This window comes from Lineus longissimus, chromosome 13, assembly GCF_910592395.1.
Source record: "Lineus longissimus chromosome 13, tnLinLong1.2, whole genome shotgun sequence".
Classification (NCBI taxonomy): Eukaryota; Metazoa; Nemertea; class Pilidiophora; order Heteronemertea; family Lineidae; genus Lineus; species Lineus longissimus.
In genome coordinates this window covers 2,012,142-2,032,415 of record NC_088320.1, presented here as the reverse complement: position 1 = coordinate 2,032,415, position 20,274 = coordinate 2,012,142, and the positions used below count along the sequence as shown (strand labels likewise).

General features: G+C 42.0%; 2 protein-coding genes across 4 annotated transcripts; both read right to left on the bottom strand.

Moving 5' to 3' along the window:
* Nucleotides 1-1,038: 1,038 nt before the first annotated feature.
* On the bottom strand, nt 1,039-8,239 carry LOC135497627 (alkyldihydroxyacetonephosphate synthase, peroxisomal-like). The gene is made up of 15 exons (XM_064787444.1): nt 8,068-8,239; nt 7,641-7,730; nt 7,130-7,341; nt 6,784-6,858; nt 6,071-6,142; nt 5,628-5,707; nt 5,405-5,485; nt 5,026-5,151; nt 4,710-4,818; nt 4,069-4,248; nt 3,664-3,853; nt 3,399-3,468; nt 2,871-3,022; nt 2,480-2,637; nt 1,039-2,208 (listed from the first exon to the last, which is right to left on the bottom strand). The coding sequence occupies exons 1-15, from the start codon at nt 8,175-8,177 to the stop codon at nt 2,060-2,062; spliced, it is 1,854 nt and encodes a 617-aa protein (XP_064643514.1). The 5' UTR covers nt 8,178-8,239; the 3' UTR covers nt 1,039-2,059.
* A 1,200-nt stretch (nt 8,240-9,439) lies between these two features.
* Nucleotides 9,440-20,273, bottom strand: LOC135497622 (endoplasmic reticulum membrane sensor NFE2L1-like). 3 transcript variants are annotated; one of them, XM_064787431.1, is made up of 8 exons: nt 20,062-20,273; nt 16,846-17,032; nt 16,378-16,487; nt 15,461-15,751; nt 15,021-15,177; nt 14,472-14,708; nt 14,071-14,168; nt 9,440-12,551 (listed from the first exon to the last, which is right to left on the bottom strand). In XM_064787431.1, exons 2-8 carry the CDS (start codon nt 17,027-17,029, stop codon nt 11,721-11,723), a joined length of 1,908 nt encoding a protein of 635 aa, XP_064643501.1. In that variant the 5' UTR covers nt 17,030-17,032; nt 20,062-20,273; the 3' UTR covers nt 9,440-11,720. The 3 variants fall into 3 exon arrangements, with proteins under 3 accessions (XP_064643501.1, XP_064643499.1, XP_064643500.1); XM_064787429.1 differs by lacking the exon at nt 20,062-20,273 and adding an exon at nt 18,237-19,294; XM_064787430.1 differs by lacking the exon at nt 20,062-20,273 and adding an exon at nt 17,211-17,429.
* Nucleotide 20,274: the final 1 nt, after the last annotated feature.

Here is a 20,274-nt window from a genome sequence, read left to right as displayed (position 1 = left end):
GGTCCGCGGACTGACTCACCTCGCCGTATAGGCAAGGCGATGGAGATGACAGACTGCTTATTTGGTCTCGATGTGACTGTCGCAGCGCGTTGACGATCCGGTGGAGGTACCAGGCCCGAAACGGTCTGGCTGTGACTGTCGCACCCCTCTCGCCGTATTGGCGAGGCGGTGGAGATGACAGGCTGCTTAGGTCTTGTTGTGACTGTCACATCACTCTAGCGTGTTGGCAAGACGGCAGATGTGCTACATCCGATTAGTTCATGTTTTGGCTGTCTCATCTACCACACCATACTTTCTAGATCGTGGTTATCTCTCTAATGAGGTGTTTAAGAGCTAGTGACGGCGGAGATACCATGGCCAATTCGGCTGAACGTGACTGTCTCATCTCTCTCACCGTGTTGGCAAGACGACGGAGGTGCCAGGCACACTTCGTTTTGGATTGGCTATATCGTATATCGCGTAGTGTTCGCAAGGCGGTTGTGTTGCCAGGCTCAAGTCAGTCTAGTTATGACGGTGTTATTTCTTTCACCCTACTGGCAGGCAGTGCAGTGCAGACAGACGCTAGGCCTAATTCGGTCCGGTTGTGACGATCTTAGTGGAGGTGCTCATAGCTCAATTCGGCATGGCTGCGACTGTCTCATCTCTCTCATCGTGTTTGCATGACGATGGAAGTGAGAATCCCAATGCGTTCTGGCTTTGACTGTCTCTATTCTTTCACCATATTGGCAAGACGGGTGAGTCACTCGGCCAAATTTGGTCGAGTTGTGACGATCTTATCACACTCACCGTGATATCAAGACGGAGAAACTGCCAGGCCAGGTTTGGTCTGGTTGTGACTGTCCTTTCTCTCTCAAAGCGTTGACAATACTTGGTCGCGAATATTGTTGGATCGCAGGTGCTGTCAGGATGCGGCTGGAGGTACTGTCACGTTTCAAGGAGAATGCCTTCAGAATAATTATGTTGCCCGTTTTACGAAACTGCTGAAACAGTGCTCAGGGAGACAATAATGTCACCTCTATCAAGAACAGCACAAGACAGTTTTTAATCAATTTGAATTTTGGATTTTATTAATAAATAAAATGCATTTTTACAATTGACTATTGCATTCGAAAATAAGGCGCAGGGATAAATGCTGAGAAAATGGGGAGAATTTGTAAGGGAGGAGAATACCAAGACTTTCGTTGAAGAATTATTTGACTACAAGAGAAGTAGAGAAAAATGTGAGAAAACATATGATTTTTGATATTAGACCAAGACACTGACTAGAAAATAGAAACTCGGGGTTATCAAATCCACAACCCCATCATCTTCAGGTCAGTACATGTACTGCAATTTTATCTTTCAATATATTTACGCATCAATATTTTCAAAACTTTTTCTACAACAGCACATATCCACAGACCAGTCCATAAGAAATTACCACGATGACAGTGACACTACATCCCTTTCCAAATCATACGCATTATTTATGTACAAATTAATGTCCGACACTATAGATTACATATATGGCAGTAATTTGTTCTAAAGATTCACGATTTTTGAATGTATCAACTTCTCATTTCACGAGTATACTTCATTCAGTTCACGCCAATTATAAATGCAAATCAAAACTTAATAATTTGTCTGGTTAAACCACCTGATACAGAAGAACTAACCACATGTTTTCACAGGGATTTATCAGTCCTCAACCTCTTATCAAGGCCAGGTTGGTCATCTCCAATAACGGACGTCAACAAAACAATACAGTGGAACCTCCCTTAGCAGACACCTCTCTATTAGAGACACCCTCTCTATTAAGGACACTTGTTTTAGTCCCAAATTGGTTGTTACCATTCAATTTGACCTCTCTAATCAGGACACCTTTCTATTAAGGACAGCACTTGTCAGTCCCGAGGTTGTCCTTAATAGAGAGGTTCTACTGTACTTTCAAAACTACAGATTGGGAACAAACCCAGTCTTATCCACACTAACAAAAAATAAGCCCAGGCCTTCTTATTCAGCCTCAAATGAACAGATGCAGTATTTTCCTAATGATCATGTTCATTTTGCTTTCATTGAATCACAGTTTGCTCGAAGGTTCATTGTCAGGCAGGAGGTTTCTACTGCCAAATATGTTATCAGGGTCGATATATTCCTTGACTGAGCGCAACATCCCCACACCGACTGGCGACACCATTCTCTGAAGCCATTTCCGTCTGATCTTCCCAACTGAAAATAAACAACAAGACATGTGAATGTGAACCAAAATATCACGATAATCTTGTTCTTTCTGAAAGTTTCATAAATTGCAAAAATAAAAAGCACCAAAGTTTTGCAGAGCCAGTGCCAGGTGTCCACTGTGTATTAGTCACACCCCCCTCACAAAATTTGATTGTCAATTGTACCACATCATTTTTGGAGGGTCCGTAAATATGCGTGTAGTGTCGGTTATAAATGAATGGCCCCATGAGCAAAAGTGTTATAAGAAACTGTAGCCTACCTCCATGATGGTGGGAGAGGCTGCCCCCATTCGCTAGGATCTCTTCCCGTGCACAGTTCTCCACCTCCTCATAGACATGCACCGGGTTGGAAAGTCCACGGTAGTTGTAGGCGAAGTAGAAATATATACAAGCACCGGCATCGTAGGTTTGGGTCACCCTGGAACAATAACAAGAACATATTTTAAGCTATTTTGACCACGAACCCAGTCTTTTGGACGTAACAGAGAAATCAAAGTTTTAACGTCCATAGACTACACTGGTTTTGTCAACTTAACATCACATTCAAGGAGTGTGACATTCATAGAGAATCTTGGCTTGAGTTGAAGGTAGACAAAGAAGGAAAACCTCAGACTGAGAATGTTACTTTCGTATCAACAGAAAATGACCAACCTGCATGTGGCATAGGGTGGGAACTGAACCCCTCGCTCTTTGCATTCTCTGTGGATACGGTCCTTGACGTTCCTGCACAGATCTAGCACCCTGTCCCAGGCGACGGACGTCTCAAATGATTCTGCCACAACGTAATATTCCAGGCCAACATCCTAAGAAGATATAAGATATCGTATATAAACATAAATGGATTTCAAAATCCTAGCAAATTTGGGAAGGGGCTTGTCCGGATTGTCTCCTCAGGTAGAGCATAAGTCCATTAGAGTTCTAAGATACTCGGTATTTCAAAATGTTTCATGTTTTATGCAGTGAGGGGGAGGCGCTCACATCTATTCTAACACTGTTATAAGTGTGACACATTATGATATGGAGGAGTGCTGTTTACATATTAGTCCCTGAACTGCCCTGAGAACACTGTGCTCTTAACTTTTACATGAGTTCTTTCAAATTCATCACCAGGCTATTAACTATTTGAGTGGCAAAAGGTCATTTAAAACAAGTTCACACTGGTGTTTGATTTACACTTACTCTAAGATAAGCAATGACAAATGTCAACATATATCCACGTTTGCCATTGTCCTCGCCTCCAGGTAGACCGCTAAAAATCAAGATGATGATAAGGTGAAATATACAACTACAATACAAATAAGAAAACATTTACATATACTCTCAAATATTTAGCTATTTAGCTTTTTCATCTTCTCAAGTGTACTGTCTATGACAACAGTATCATTTCTGAGCTTAGTGACGCTGACTTACTCCAATAATGACCCATAAAACTCAAACAACTCACCCAAATTTTGATGCGATGTTGTAGACGCGTTTTTCCTGAGCCGCAACCTCCTCTTTTGTTCCTTCAAACAATAATGTCGCCACGCATAACTTCATCGGGTCGAAACCTTTGATCTTTGTCACATATAACTTCTTTATACTGTCGACGAAATTTGAGAACATGGATCCTTCTTCGCACTTTAAAGCCGCTCCTGAAATTCAAGAAAAATCCATGAAATTTGGAAACAGAGAAATGTTTGCACTTTAGAGCATCCTACTGTGAAGTATGGAAAACAAGAAAAGTCAAGCCTTATCAATTTCTACATAATTTGACCTTACAATGCATTACAATGCAATACATGTACAATGACCTACAATCCTGCCACATCCTATTAAAAGGCTCAAGTTAGTAAGAAAACTTAATTACCAAATTGGAACTGGTCATTGTCCATAAGTCTGATCGAAGCCGGGGCACATCTCTGCCGAGCAATTTCTCTGAGGCAGGCCACACCGGGCTCAAAGTCTGGGAACACGATAGAGCCATACTTCTGACATTCAGGGACTGGCCGGATCTTAAGAGTGACCTCTGTGATAATGCCCAATGTACCTGAAGGTTTATACAGTGATTTTAAAGAGTAAGAATGGTTATACTGTCAACTCAACCTTAGGCAAACATGACTGAACGTGTCTGAACACAGTGAGGGCAAGTACACGGTAGATGCCACGATTTGATATTTATGCATTGGATGACATCACAGCTCCGTAAGGCTGACGTTACATAGGCCTCATTTGTTCACTTCCCACATGTCACGTTCCCCTTAATGCGTTCGTTCCTCACTGAATGCATGCCACAAGGCCGTGCATTCACCGAGGAACGTTAAGTAAAGCTGGAACGTGACATGTGGGAAGTGAACGAATGAGGCCTATGTAACGTCAGCCTAAGGGCACGTAAAATTTGATCGATGAATTTCTCAAAAATTACCAAATGTGTGTAACCGGGTTCCGTTAGTTCTGTAATCAGAATACTGTGATGACTGGGACTAGTAATTCCTAGAGGTTGCCACATACCCTCCGATCCCATGATGAAATGATGTACATCTGGTCCAACAGACATCCTTGGCACCTGACAACTCTTCTCCATGGTGCCCCTGGGCGTAACAGCCTTGACATGAACCAGCTGGAAATAACGACACCATAAAAATGAAAATTGGACAGGTAAGACATCATGAAATAAAGACCTAAAGGCAAGGTCAGTTCGTCCCAGACACTGTAAACGCCCATTTTTTTCTTATTCACATAAACTTCAAGTACTGAGTGTAATAAACCGAGCCCATTCTACGGTGCCCCTGCCACAGCAAAGACATTTGTTCAGATATATTCTTACCAAGTCTTCAATATTGCCATAGATGTTTTTCTTCATTCCTGATGCCCTTGTAGCCACCCATCCACCAAGGGAGCTGAATTCCATCGAGTCCGGTTCATGGCCGGTGCAGTAACCTTTCTCAGCCAACTGAAAGAAAGTTTTTTAATTTGTTTCTTAATTCTCGATTTTATCCACCTTGAGTTTCCAAACTATCCCTACTCTCATGTCACAAACTACCAGTAATAGAAAAACTGTTGATTTCCACAAAATGAGTGCAATGGCACTTATCAGGGTCTTACACCCATCCCTTCAACTAAGTAGACAAATAGGTGTAGGGAGGTCAATTTGATCACTGCACATTCTTTGAAATTCCCCAATCTTCTGATAACTACTTTCTTACCCTAACTTCCAGGTCTTGTCCTATTATTCCACACTCTATATGGGCAGTTAAATTCTTTTCATCAATCCAGAGGATTTTGTTCTGAAAATAAATATTTGGTCAATATAAAAAAGAATCCTCCTGTTTGTATGCACTTGAAATGTCTGAAGCATCATTTGAGCATAATAAATCTAAATCTTAATCGGCCATGAATGGTTCTTGCCCAATGAATTATATGACTTACCATTTGCGAAGTATCTAGAGAGACTATCATCCTCTCCTCATCCAGGGGACATAATAATGCTCCGGAGACGCTGGTCCCACCTGAAAATAATATCACATCAGCAACAGTTCAAGGAATTGCAACCGTAAATTTAGTGTCTTTGAACAGCCAGGCTCTGAAAAGCTTCCACTGATCATGCAACTACAGTAGAACCTCTCTATTAAGGACACCCTTGGGACTGACATATGCTGTTCTTATTACGGAGGTGTCCTGATTACAGAGGTCAATTTGAATGAAAATGCCCAGTTTGGGACCAAAACTAGTGTCCTTATTAGAGAGGGTGTCCTTAGTAGAGAGGTGTCCGCTAAGAGAGGTTCCACTGTACATGTACTTGTAATGAATCCCAGGACTAAAGGTGGGTCAATGTGGAATGGGAAGGGTGAACTAACTCACTGTCAACTTACCACCGAATGGAATGATTACAACATTGTTCTGGCAGGCAAATTTGACGATCTTTTCACAATCGCTGTGACTAGCTAAAGATGAGAAAAAATACAGTACTTTTAGTATGAGACGTGCACGTAATTCAGAGATTGCTAATGTTAGGTTTAAAATGTCTTTTGCGGCCTCAGTTTGGCTCTAGCAAGAATTCTGTTCGATGCTGCTATGATTGGGTGTGTTAATTAGGGTTATTGGCCTAGTGACTATGTCTGCAGCAAGGGAGAAGCCTCAGAAGGAGACCACCACATGCTACTTATGATGAAGTCAGCTGCCTGCCTTGACGGTTCATCCCCATTTCGCCTACACCCATTTCGCCTACACCCATTTCGCCTACAAAATTTACCCATTTCGCCTGCATTTGTTTTTAAGGAATTCATTAAGTTTGATTTATTGTCTCAGCCTGAAGTGAACTCAGTTATAGGTGAACACAGTGGTGAGTAGGCGAAATGCTGAGTAGGCGAAATGGTAAGTAGGCGAAATGGTGAGTAGGCGAAATGGTGAATAGGCGAAGTGGGTGTAGGCGAAATGGTGAGTAGGCGAAATGGGTGTAGGCGAAATGGGGGTAGGCGAAATGGGGGTAGGCGAAATGGGTAATAGGCGAAATGGGTGTAGGCGAAATGGGTGTAGGCGAAATGGGGATACACCGCCTTGACATAGAGGCAGGTAGTGTACTTACTTGGCCAAACCACTAGATCAGGAATGCGTTCAAAGCAACCTTCTCTCAGAGTGAAGATCTCACTCAGTGTGTGACCTGAAAATTGTGTAAAAATAAGAAAATCAATCAGTGACTAAGAGAGTGAATCAAATATCATTCTGGGTCATTGATATCAAAGTAAGCTGAATGATAAATGTATGTGGACTTTTTGAGACAAGCATTACATTGCTGAATGTTTACAATTGCGCACAATTATTTACGCTTAAGCAATATTTTCATGTTGATTAAATACAGCCCAGTCAATTCAAATCAAAGTATGGTGCATTTTCTTTCGAGTGTCTTCTTAAAGGTAGTTTCTAGAACCTACCATGGGCTCTGAATAGTCTGTCCCTTTGATCATCCGTGTAAGTGATACCCGACCTCTTCATTGCATCAATGAACGCATCGTTTTTGACTGGGGGCGGTATCTTAGATGCACTAATCTCTGCTTGGGCTGGTGACCTGTGGTCCAGGCTGGCACCCATGGTCCTCTGCATCCAGTCTCGCAGCAGAGGCATATTTTTACCACTCAACTGGTACCTGTGGTGGTTATGGTACATGGTAGTCAAATATGCACAGAAAAACATGGCCAAAACTCAGACAAAATTGATCTCAAGTCACCGTTGCATAATCCACAACTTTTTCTGTGATCTGGAGAGGAGTTAACTTTGTTTGTTATGCCACGAGTGCAGAGCGCATTTAAGCCATCCCACTATGACTATGTGTAGCCGTTTCATGTCCACACACTGGGTAATAGATTGGAAAATCTGACAAGCAAATTGTGCTGTGAAGCTGATCACTGTAGTGTTGGTATTCTAATATTTTCCTTTTCGTCTTACCTTTCTCCAGTGAATTCAATCAAGCCATTCTTATTCACAACAAACTTGGAATCTTTGTAGCCCCAGCCATTCCACTTGAGAAGCTCTTGTCTATGAAATGAATAGTAACTTTGTTGTCAGATCCATATATATATACGATATAGTCCTTCTTCTGCCTATAGACAGTGCCTTCTGAGTCAGACTTCTGTAATTCTGTCTGGCAAGTTTTTAAACATTTCTCGAAATCGAATCCATGAATCAGGACCATTTCCCTCAAATCCCTGTGCCTCTGGGCCTGTGCTGTGGCTGTCTGTCATCAGCTGTCCTAGACCATGCGCAGTTTGATGCAAATATAGGCCTATTTTTCGCTTTCAAGCAATCAAGGCAAGGGCTCGCTTTGCCTTGACTTTGATTTGAGTTCGATTTTCAGATTTTTCCAATAACCTACCTTCTCCTCGGAATCGTGGGCGGCTCCCTTTCTACGTTTATTTTTCTTGCAGTTTCAGCACAGGGGTTAAGTGTAACCCCACAAACACGTTGGGTAACATGGGCATGCATCTGATCGCTGAAAACAGCACTTTTGTCGGTGAAATCCAGCGAAGCTTTCCCCTTGGAAGCCATCTTGTATTGCCTCTAATATGGACGGGTCCATAAGAGGGGTTGCCCATTTTAACCACGTAAGAAAATTATACTTTTAGTAAAGTGAGATCTTTTTAACAATACAAGACATCATGAAACTAATCTAATAGTATCAAATATTAACCAAAGCTGATTTTTGAAGCCAAAAATGCACAACTTTTATGATTGGGGTAAGCCTCTTCGCCCTTTCACCAAAAATAGACTGGTCTGCCACTTAACAGTTAGTGTAATTCTATATCGGTAGGGGCGCTGTAGCCATCACGCGATTTGATAAGTTTTATAATTGATTGACACCTGTGCAGACTGATTATCATTGTGACAGACGGCCCGTGTCAGACATAGGCCTACCAATGATCAAGGCCAATTGAATAACAATACTTGTGCACTTTCAATCGACGGCATTTTGTAATGAAGTGCTTTGATAACCTCTTTAATAAATCTCTTGGCGGACGGTAAACCATTATCATTACCATGGGCAGGGTCTATTCTACAGACCAAAGACTCCACAGACCTCGTTTTTTGGCTCTCACTTTTTTATTAGTGGAGATTTTCATGCAATCTTGCAGAATTTTTTTTATTTCGGCGCTGGGATGAGGTTTGGATTTACTGGTCAAAACGCGTGATTCGGCAAGTTCCACTAAAGTTCCAGGCAACAATAAAATAAACGTACTGTCTAGAGGTACGGAACCCAAACTCCAGTGCCGGTGTGACAGTGGATATAGTCCCCCTGGAGTCATAGTCCGGTAGCATTGTATTTGACCAATTAAGCAGCATGATCTATTGTACCGCTAACCCTAACCAAAACATTTAGCAATGCGGGCTATTGTTACACGGACTATCAGCCCTAGGACTATTATCCCTTGCACACCCGAATTGAGAGAGATGTTCCTTGTTGTCCTGTCAGCAGTTGTTGAAGGTATCCTCGGAGATGAGAATGGATGATGCAGATCATGCTTCTAGCGGCCAATGGTAATGAATGGGGTGTTTGCTGCACAGGAAAAAAAGTGTCCACTGACAATCCGACAATGTCCATCCTAGTTTTATCTCAGTTGTAGAAGTATGCGCACCTGCTACCCCTACATGATAAATAACATAGTCCATGGAATCGTCCTTCCTGTAATACAACAAGTACCCAAATGGCCAGAGTGTATCAGGGCAACATCATTCACACAAGACAAAAATCATTTATATAAAATATTTTATTTACACCCTCCTCTCAGTCAGACTTATTTAAGTTAATATTTTCATCACTGAAATAGATGTCTAGCAACAACCATCCTGAAATCAGGGGTTAATGTTCCCTTCTCTGGCTTTGCAGGCAAACCTCTCTTAGACATATCCCCACATTGGCCGAGTGAAATACAGGTACATCACCCTGAAGTCAACATACAAGACTTGACTGTTAGCACCTCTTACTTCAGTCAGTGATGGAAAATATCTCCCGGCTGGGGTTTGTGTGCAGGGCGGGAGAAGCCAACATTAACCCCTGATTTCCACAGGCATGGTAACACATAGGTGAGCATCCCAATACAATCGATTTGTAGAAAAAGCATTACCAATAAAGGCACATCTAGTTAAACAACAAATAAAGCATTCTGACATAGTCATTAGCGACGTCACACAAAGCTGGACAACTGTGCAATCATTGTAAGTGTACTGAACTAAAAAGCCTTGGTGATGATGTAGTATTGTTTACTGTCTATTGTATTTAACACTGCACCATTTTTCCCTACAATGGTTGTGATGTTGCAACCATAACTGCTTTGGTTGGTACATAAACCTAGGCGATATGAACACATACTAGTACATGCGTTTACTTTACTTTTGTACAGAAAGGCCTGGCGTAACTGTACATGAAGTTTCAAAGCATTTACCAGTCTCTATTGATATAAGCCATGGATTCAGTCGATAGATTCCAATGCTTGAGTTTGAGGTTTTACTTTGCATGTCAAAGTCCCTAAAACAGTATACGAGACAAGGTGAAGAATACTTGTAATACAGGCATACAACCTCAGGTGACAAGGTTCTTCCAAACAGAGCAATGGGGTCTTCAAGGTGAAAGTAGGCCTGCTAAAATTTACAGTGAATTATTAACAAAATCTATATCTAATACATACAGTGAAGAGAGGCATCTAGAATATCTTCTACAATGCTGGAATAATATTAAACAACTTACGCTTAGTATAATCAGATATAGTGTAACAAAAAATAACAAATATATAACATTGATTATCAAGTGGGCCTTCATCGATCCCATCTTTACCTCATTCAGTTATGTGTATACCGTGCGTGTGAATGAAGAGAATTATGAGAATGGTTATCGGTGACCTTGTTATCTTCCAGAAGACCCACGTTGGGCGACCGTCGATATACAAGTCATGTAGTGGAATGAATTTTTGAAAATATTTACATGAATATGAAGCTAGTGAAAAAAGTTTTCATTGAATGAATGATGAATATGGTAAAGCTAGTTTTGAACAGCTATCTCTTTCATGATTTTATGAATAAATACAACAACACATGTATCTTTAGTAGGCTGGGTTTGCTGGTATTAATGATAACTCCCCCCCCCCCAAGACTACCTTTAGAGGTTCAGATTTTGATCTGAGAATGAGGTGGCATTGAAGGTGGTTATCGCATTGCCTGTTGCCAGAAATGCAATGAAATAGTGTGTCTAAAAAGTCTAGTAATAGAAAATCAACTTGCTTTGATGCGGTCAACGACAGAAATGAATCACCTCATTCTCATTCTCAAATCAAAATGTGAACTTGACTTTATCCAACACCAGAGGCCTAGCTGGGGTACATTTCTACCCCACTACGATGATTATAGTCGTAGTTCCACCTATCATAAAACCCCGTGTTTTTTCAAGACCCGTGTCTTCGCCGTGTGTCAAAAAACCCGCGGCGCACTTACACCTATCAGTTGTGTTAGATAATAGCCCCGGCGACAGGTGCGCTGTAGGTAGGGAGCTCTCCTGTGTTTCTTTCCCGTTGGAGGGGGCACAATACCGAGGCAACTACACCGCGCCATCTGTCGCCGGATCTTAGAACTTGCAATTGCCGTGTCTATTCAGATTCCACCTATCAAAAAACCTGTGTTGAACACGGGTCTAAATTAGCCCCCGATTAGCCCCATCGAGCTCGATGGGGCTAATAGACATGGGGATTTGACACACGGGTCTATTTAGACACGGCAATTCATAGGTGTAAGCGCGAAAGACACAGGGATTTGATAGGTGGAAGTACGACTAATGCCGATGTGTAGAGTGGCCACCTCAATCTGCAATGAATGGACCTCAAGTGTCTGCGAGAAGTCCTGTAAATGGAGAACTCTCAAAATAATTGGCATATGCTTTGCTGCATAACTCAGTGATTTGACTGGTGGAGCACTGTATGCAGAAAAGACCCATATCCCAAAACACCTATTAATGAGTAGAAACTTTCCCCCCCATAAAAGTTTTTATTTCTTTCGCTTTGAATGTGTTTTCTTTTTTGGTTCAGCTTTAGTCTCCCTCCTCCTCCTCTCAACAGTTGTGGTGGTGTTCCTTGGCATTAAAACCCAAGCACCATCCGACGTCATCTGTAGTGAGTACAGATCAGGGTTATAGGGGTCGCCGTCAGAGTCTTTCAACGACTTGAATACCTCGGCGTAAAGATTGTCGTATTTTCGTCTCATGGCCGACATCTCGTCCTCCATACTGTGCCGGGCCACCTGAAGCTGAGCACCGTTCTCCTTAAACTTATCGATCTCCTCCTGCAATTCATCAATCTCGTTCATTTTGCGCTTGCGACAATTCTGCGCTGCGACTTTATTTTTGCCACGGCGCCTTATATCTTTTATCAGCTGTAACTGGTCCTCAGTCAGGGGCTTCTCCTGCATGTACTGGTTCAAATCATCGACAGGCATCTCAACAATCTCGTCAACGGACAATGGTAATTTTAGACTCTTGATACGTTTCTCATCTCTTGTCTCTTTCACCTTGTCTTTATCCTTCTTGACATACTGCTTCACCTCCCTCGGTGGCTGCCCTGGTTGTGTATGATATGTGTGATTATGGTTTACGTTTCGTATATTAGTAACGGACGGGCGGCGACCGGTATCGTTAGAAGAGCTCGAGTAGTTCAGCTGGCTGTCGTGACGACTGCTGCTGTAGTCGCTGAAGCTTCCATCGCTGTCGTAGAAATCATCCCTGGACTTTCCACTGCGGGGGGAGGATTGGTAACTACCGCCCGTTGCACCCAGGAGAAAGTCATAAGGGGAATCATTTCTCTCGACATCTTCATCCATATCCTGGAAAGAGACAAATTAGGGAATACTTTCAGATTTTTCATGTCTGAATAATTTCAAATGTGGTGTGGAAACCGCCAAGGGCCAAGTAATAAAAAATCTGGATTTTTTTTATTTGCATATAATTTAGGCAATAGGTAGACAAAATATATTTGCTAAACACTGCATGTAAGTTACGCCAATTGTGTGGACTGGTTTGGACTGGCACTATACCAGTTATGCAAACAAGGGAATGAGAGCAAGGGTTGCATGTTTCTTTACACAATGCTTTCAATTCATTGAATGAATAATAGTCGCACTAAAACTAGACAGAGGTACACTGGTTTATGTTATGTAAACCAGTCATATAATTGTACAAATGAAAACATTACCACCAGGATACTGACACAGTGACAACTAATTGGCTTTCAGACCTCTCCAAATGGCTTGTATAATGTTATTTCAAGGCCAGAATTACACTGCCATAACTCGTACTGTGAACACATTTCAACTTGTGTAAACAAAAAGGATATATGACACACACAATGAGTGTGGATCAATCATGTTGCCAAACAGGCAGCAATGACAAAGGAACAAAACAACTCACTATCACCGATTGGGGAGCATGAACAGTCATGGGTACTGTCCGTGGTTCAGGAAACAATTGGTTTGTAAACCGAGAGAAAACCAGGTGAATACCTGTGTCACAGCTGGAAGATCTCTCTTTCCACCTTTGAACCAAGTGACTTCGGGAGGACATGACAAGGGACAAGTCATACTCAGTCCAGGACCTTGACAACACCAAAGCGAAGGGAGGGTAGCAAACCAAGAAGAAGAGCCCCACCCAACTCCGCCCTCGCACTGGGTGAAAAGTGAACAAATCGGAACAAGTGCAGGCAAAGGGATATTCCACATTTTCTGACTGACTGTTTCCATCAGGCCAGGCCATCTTCCTCCATTATTAACAGGAAGTGGTTTCAAAGACAATTGTAGTACTTACACAAATGAGTCATTGACCAAAAGGTCAACCTCCATTTTCAAATGATAAGGTCATAAACGTGATTGTTACATGTATACATCATGTAATGGACGATCATTCTTGTCATATTTTCGCTTATCAATGACTGAGGTACAACGTGACATTGTGACATAATAACAACAGCTGATTAAGCCTTATGCAAGACAACTATACCATGTAAAACCAGAGAGAGGACGAAGGTTCCCCAGGCTTTTTGTGCCACAACGCAGACCTGACCCTGAGGATTTAATTCCTACAGCAAACGCCCAGTGTAACACCAGTATGATAAAATTTACATGTTGGACAGCACCCATGCAAAAGTGTAGGACAGACCAGAGACCCAGATCCAATGCCCCTTGTAAGAGATTTCAGAAGGCACATTCATGTCAAGTGTTTGAAAAGATCCAAGTACACATAGACTCTGAATGAATTGAGGTCATTCTGATTTCTTCAATGTTGCTAAACTAACAGTCTACCACGCTCCATTCATAGCATCAAAGAGAACTTCACTGAATAGAACCTTACCCCGCATGGTGATGACATGCCACTGATGGCAGAATCGGCGTAACTTTCACTGGTTGTAGTACACAACGACATCTGTCTTGATCTTTTTTCTTCAGTAGCTGGAAAAACAGCGAAAGAAATAAAAGCTCTGGTAATGTCTTTCGTACTGAGGTCTTGAGTTGCATCACTTTTTACAAAGATTTTCTGCTACGAAATAGGTTTTCCATTTAAAACCATCAATTAATTTCTTTTGACACGACTGTCTGTGAGTTTCAGATACCTAGGGGAGCCGAAGTTGGATTCAATGGCTTTGGCATTCTACCTATTTGAGGCTGTAGTCCCCTCAAAATTATCGAGAAGTTTTCAAAAATCTGGCCTACGTTTATCTTCAACTATAACAACAAAACGAAGTCTGAACTTACAATCTTCAGGACTGTGGTCAGCCTTCATATCCGCATCCACTTCAGGGAATTCATCGAACTCCATCTTCTCAATGTCATCTGATTTCAACAGTTCAATCAACGACTCGTTCGGTTCAGGCAGGGCAGGCTGGATTGAGGAAACATTCGGAAATAGGACATCATTGGACCCAAAGTCGTAGTTTGTATCGTTTGAAGAGGTGGGCAGTGAAGAGTTGAACTGGGGCAACAGGTTGCTGGCTGGAGAAGAGAAGTTGAAGTCTAATTATTCAATAAAACTTTGTACTCGAAACTGTCTATCATACAGGCATTGAGAGGACATTTTCGCACCCCTAAATTGCGATTGTACCCCGTGTCACAAAATTATTGGGCTCGACAAAATAAAGGGGCATACAGTCTTGTCTAAATTGGCCAAGACCCAAGTAGGCCTTTTTTTGCTGTCGGTAAAGTGTCTGACAGATCAGGCTGATTACGGAACACCACCAATCTTTGTTTCGGTCACCAAAAACCCAACAACTCAACTGTCCTAACCAGAATGGTAAATTCTCTTACCAGGGCTTTCTGGTTCCAGGGGGTAACCTGTTGGGCGAAACAACTCTGTATCATTTATTTGGCTGACATCGTCTAACATAATGCTGGTCAGGTCATCCCATCGCTGCTCCATGCTCATTATCCGGCTGAACATGGGTGGTGTGTGGTGTGGCTCGTACTGAAAGAAACAGTAGAGGTACAGTGTAAGTTTTCCCTCGAGATTTGTGAAACCACATTGGTCCTGACTCCTATACAGAATGACTGTACCAAGCCTTTATAGGAATGAGTCATTTCCTACCAATTCTTACGAAGTCTATGTTTTGTATCTCGGCTTACTAAAGAAATAACAGTGCTTATAGTCTAGAGCCATCAAGGCATCTATAGGTGTTTATGAGAACGGGTCATGATAGAATACACGGAAAATCATTTTGCATCAAGAACTCACTAATCGATCTACCTACCATCGGACGAGCAAAAGAAGGATCGGGAGGAGATATTTCATTTGGCACAACATCATCTGTCAAAAACCTCCCCTCATTGACCAACGGTTCATCTTGGAGGGAATTTAGAGCATTATTCGCAACCATTGAATTCAAGTTTTCTATCTCGTCTACGAGAGGACCTGGTATTGGGTCAGGGGTGATGTCAGATTCGCCGAGTTCAAATGATGTTTGGGCTGGTTCCACCGGATCAAGGGCAGCTTGCTCGGCCAACTGCGCCTCCAAGATTTTCATTGCCTCCTCAATGTCAAACTGAAGTGTAAGAAAGTAGAATAAGAACTGGAATAAGATATTAGTATTACAAGTCAGGCGACTGTCTTCTTTAGTATAATATTTTGGCATGATTAATGGATTGATGACATCACATACATAAGATACATGAATAAGGGGGGGGGGGGGGGGACTTACAAATGCTACAACTACAAGTAATCTGCAGAGCCATTTTGTAAACAAGTGCATGATTGTGGCCATGAACACAAACAGCCCCAAGAATGGCGAGGGCAAGCAGGTAGGCCTAGTTTGGAACTTATTACAGCCAGATGTAATTTCTGTCAAAGTAATTCTAAGGCTATCCACAATTGAGTTGAAACTGAATCACTCAAAGCTCTAGAGGCTTATGCAAGCCACTTTGAAATTAGACTGCAAGAATTACAGACTTGGGTTCAATTTGAAAAGGGTCCATGAATAATTTACAATCCTGTGCTGTGGCCAACAACCCAAAGAGAGCTACATGTCTCCCCTCGGTTATAGCAAATCGTAGGACTGTAGGAGTGAAAAACAGCTCTCGATGGCCAGCTATTTTCAAATTTGAAAGCCTGAAACAGAACATGATTTTAACATATTATGATTAGGAACCGCCCATACACACAGATATTTACCGTTTCATCGAGTGGTGCCACACTGTTCTCCACATCTGAGGTGTTGGGAATGATGAGGAGTGGTGCAACATCTTGGTTTTGGGGCAGGGCAGGAACACTGATCCATTCACCTGGAGGGAGAGATCAACAAAGATTGGCATAGGCTAACTGGAAATGCAGCTAGAAGTGAATTTGACACAATTCAATTCCGTCAAGAGCTACATGTGTAGTGATATTAACACTACTCAAAAGACTTCACTGGCATAACACTAACATTGAACAAAGCCTGCCTTCCATATTGTTTTACATTACCGCACACATAGCACACACAAAAACAGAACATGATCATTCAACAGAACAGAAGTGGGAATTATACGATTTTCTGTACTACATCCTTGGCAGTTACATCCAGACACAACTTATCAAACCACATTGTCTTTTCAACTTCAAATATCCAAGGAAAAAATGTGCATAAACTTTGAAACTTACCAGTCTCGCTATCCACCGAGAATCCAGCGGGTGGGCTGTCATCTAGCGGTTTCTCCACCAGCTCCGGCTTCTCATGCTGCTCTATCTCATACGCCTGACTCTTCTCACGCAGATTCGCATCAAACGCATTTCGGCTGATGCCGAGGTCAATGTCCTGCTGCCAAAGGATTTCAATCAGATCCATGTCCTGCAAAGAGATGAATGAAAATCGGATTTTAGATTAAGATGCACTCATTTTCTTACCGATGTCAGGAGAGAAGCAGGAAAATAATGTTGGTTTGCAATGCAGATCCTCAGCTTCATACACTGCTATTGCACCGAGTAAAGCTGTAGCCATAAGAAAGAGTGCCAAGTGGCATGCCTACCAGTAACAATTTCAGCAAACGTGGCATTGTATACCCGTAATCCATGTGTTTTGTCGGAAGTTGCCAGCTCTATTCAGCTGTTATCAACAACAAATCACGGGAATCACACGCCAGTGAGTTCGTATTATGATTTCATTTCATAAAACTCCTGCAATTTCTATCTCCTCCAATAAAATGTGTGGCCTGGAGAGAACTCAGGCACAGCCCAACCACTGCCGTAGACCTTGCATTGAAATGGTTATTGATATTCTATAATTACACACAAGGATAGGTGTTGTACACTTGCACTTGGGGTTAGTGCCTTTTCCATAAACTAGTTCTCAACCAAGTTGAACAGGCAAACAGTATACTTTGATAACACAAGAATTTGCCATTAATTATGACAATAAATGTTTACCCGGTCTACAAATTTAATAAAAAAAAAGAAGTGCAAACATTCACAACAGTGGCCTAACCCAATTGTAACTGTGGAATTGGGTCAACGACCTTCATCAAGTTGAAGAGCTGAATGATACATGTTCATACAACAAATTTTTTATTTTGGCAAGCACAGAAGTTCTGTGACCATGTACTTTACGTAAGACTTTTTAAGACTTCTGGAATGACTACACTCCTGCGGGAAACCTTGCTTTAATAGATTTAGAACCTCTTTAAGGACCCTGGGACCGACAAATGCTGGCCCTTATAGTGACGGTCCCACTAACTGAGGTGTTTGCTTGGGGACCGCGAGGTTCTACTAGACAAATTTGAAGAAGACGAATTTGAAGAGGACGAATCAGTGCCAAAAAAATCAAATGTGCACACTCAGAACACTCCAGAAGGCCTTAGCCGACATCGGACAATGCCTAGAGATACGGCGATCCTTTATTCAAGGTGAAACGCATGACTGGTCAGTGCCAGAACAAACTTCTTCGAATTCGTCTATTTAGAAAGAGAGTACAATGAAATACATGCCAAAAATTATGTAATAACCTGGCCTCCTGAAAAATAAAGCTTAGAATTCTTTCAGAATCATTTTTATAGTACCTCCTTTGTTAGATCATCTGCCTGGCCAAACGAACTTGAAGTAGATGGCTGCAGAATTCCAGCAGGCCCTTCCGATGATTCTGAATTATGCTGATCATTTCCACCAGTCAATGCCCCTTGGCTTGCCTCTGTGCCACCACCAACAGGACCAGAGACCCTTTCTGCAACCGACCTCTCAGTTATGTCACTAACTAACCATGCATCTAAGCGAGTGTTATGATGAGCATGTATTTGATGACGATTGTCTTGGAGCGCCTGAAGATCTCTCATAATAGAATTCACAAAATAATCATTGTCCACTGCTTTGGGTGAAATTATTTGGCCATGGTATCGACTGTGCCATGAAGGACTGTGAAACTGCGTTTGAGAATAAGCAAGACTTTGTCCAAGAATAATTTCCGTAATTTCAGGAGTGTCGATTGCGTTGAAATAATTGTTAATATCCGTCCTCAGCAAGCTGAGCAATATTGCAACCTGCACGATTCCGTCAGCGAATCCTCCTTTCCTCATGTTGTTGTTATTGAGCAAAATCGCGAAATTGAGCACTTGATGTCGAGATCAAATGAAGGAGGGTACGAGTACCCCTCACCAGCCACCTGCAAGCTGCACACCGCTGTTGACGTGCAACGGATGACACCGTCGGTAGACGGTGATCAAAATCAAGTTCAAAACCTCGGAATGTTTGTGTGGTATTCAAAGCCAACGATTTACGCCGTACAAACACACTTTGGCGATCAGCTGAACTGCTGTAGGTGTTCAAAGCGCTTACGTACACTAGACGGGGATTCCCTCAGTTCTAAAAATAGAACAGTGATTCATCGGTCGCATGCATTCGAGATGGTTCCCCGAACAATACAATAAACGCAGCGGAACCTCCACAAGAAAGCTATCAAATTACACCATCACAACAATATATAACAAAGTCAAAGGCCTCGGTATAATCTCTGATAATGGAACTATCAATATATCATTAAGTTATCAACATCGCTTGGTATATAAACGTAAATACGGAGTCTTTTAGGCACCGGTTCGATGTTTTTCCGAACAATGATTCAGCAACATTCCGATAATTGCGCACGCGTACTACGGGTACCGGAACTTGCGTAATATGGTCACATGTGTGACCCAATTTAAAGCTGAACCGTACGAATATCAATCACTGACTCATCAGGTAAATGTCAAGTGAGAACACTCGAGAGAATTACACTCTTGAGGTACCTGCACTAAACTCTCAATATGAGTTATGGGATATTTGAACAAAACTTAGGTCCAATTTACATTTTACAGTAGCGTCCATAAAAATTTGCAAAAAGTGATGAAGACGTGCTGGGCCTCATGCTTTGTAACTTAGCTCAGCCTACCTGAAGCCACAGTGACGGCCGAGAACACCGACGCCTTCAGGAAGATGCTCACCACTTAGACCAGCGCTGATTTTAACTATTTTACCTTGCACGACCTTACATTTTATCAACTTTTACCATTCACCAACCAAGCTTTTATCTGTTCAACAAGCGCCTGGGACTAATGGTCTGCTTAGACTGAAACCCAGTATTGGAAGAAGAAGAAGAAGAACTTTGTATTATATATTTTGTAATTACTGCATTGTTCATTTGTTGTCATTGGCCCCCAGTGATTTGAACTTGCTCGATATTTGCCCTGAACACCCGGAATAATGACCAAACTGTTCACTTGGCGTTGACTAAAAATATGTTATCATGGCAACCATAAAACAAAGGAAATAAGACCAAGCATAGGATGCCATTCGAACCGAAAGGGTGAATACACCACTTGGGCTAGCTTAAAATAGAACAGAAATTTTACTCACCAGACGAAGAGGCGAATTCAACAACTGTTTTCTCGCCAAACTCCAACTGATAGTTGTTTCAGCTGGTGTGAAAATATAGCTTGTAGTTTATTCTTAGGTACACTATTGGTGATAACTCTCTGATATCGATGAATATCACAGAAATCGAGATAAATTACCAGAGAAAGAATTATCCAAAATCTAGGTTGAAAGGAGATTCTAGAATTTCCTAAC

What these genes read in the sequence shown, in the direction of transcription:
- LOC135497627 (XM_064787444.1), bottom strand. Translation starts at nt 8,177, where the DNA reads ATGCATGCCCATGTTACCCAACGTGTTTGTGGGGTTACACTTAACCCC. An exon ending in CCCACGATTCCGAGGAGAAG is followed by an intron (nt 7,731 to 8,067) that starts GTAGGTTATTGG and finishes TTCATTTCATAG; the next exon opens with ACAAGAGCTTCTCAAGTGGA. An exon ending in CAATGACCAGTTCCAATTTG is followed by an intron (nt 3,854 to 4,068) that starts GTAATTAAGTTT and finishes CTTGAATTTCAG; the next exon opens with GAGCGGCTTTAAAGTGCGAA.
- LOC135497622 (XM_064787429.1), bottom strand. Translation starts at nt 18,746, where the DNA reads ATGAGGAAAGGAGGATTCGCTGACGGAATCGTGCAGGTTGCAATATTG. An exon ending in CAGATGATCTAACAAAGGAG is followed by an intron (nt 17,033 to 18,236) that starts GTACTATAAAAA and finishes ATCTCTTTGCAG; the next exon opens with GACATGGATCTGATTGAAAT. An exon ending in CCTGGAACCAGAAAGCCCTG is followed by an intron (nt 14,709 to 15,020) that starts GTAAGAGAATTT and finishes TCTCTTCTCCAG; the next exon opens with CCAGCAACCTGTTGCCCCAG.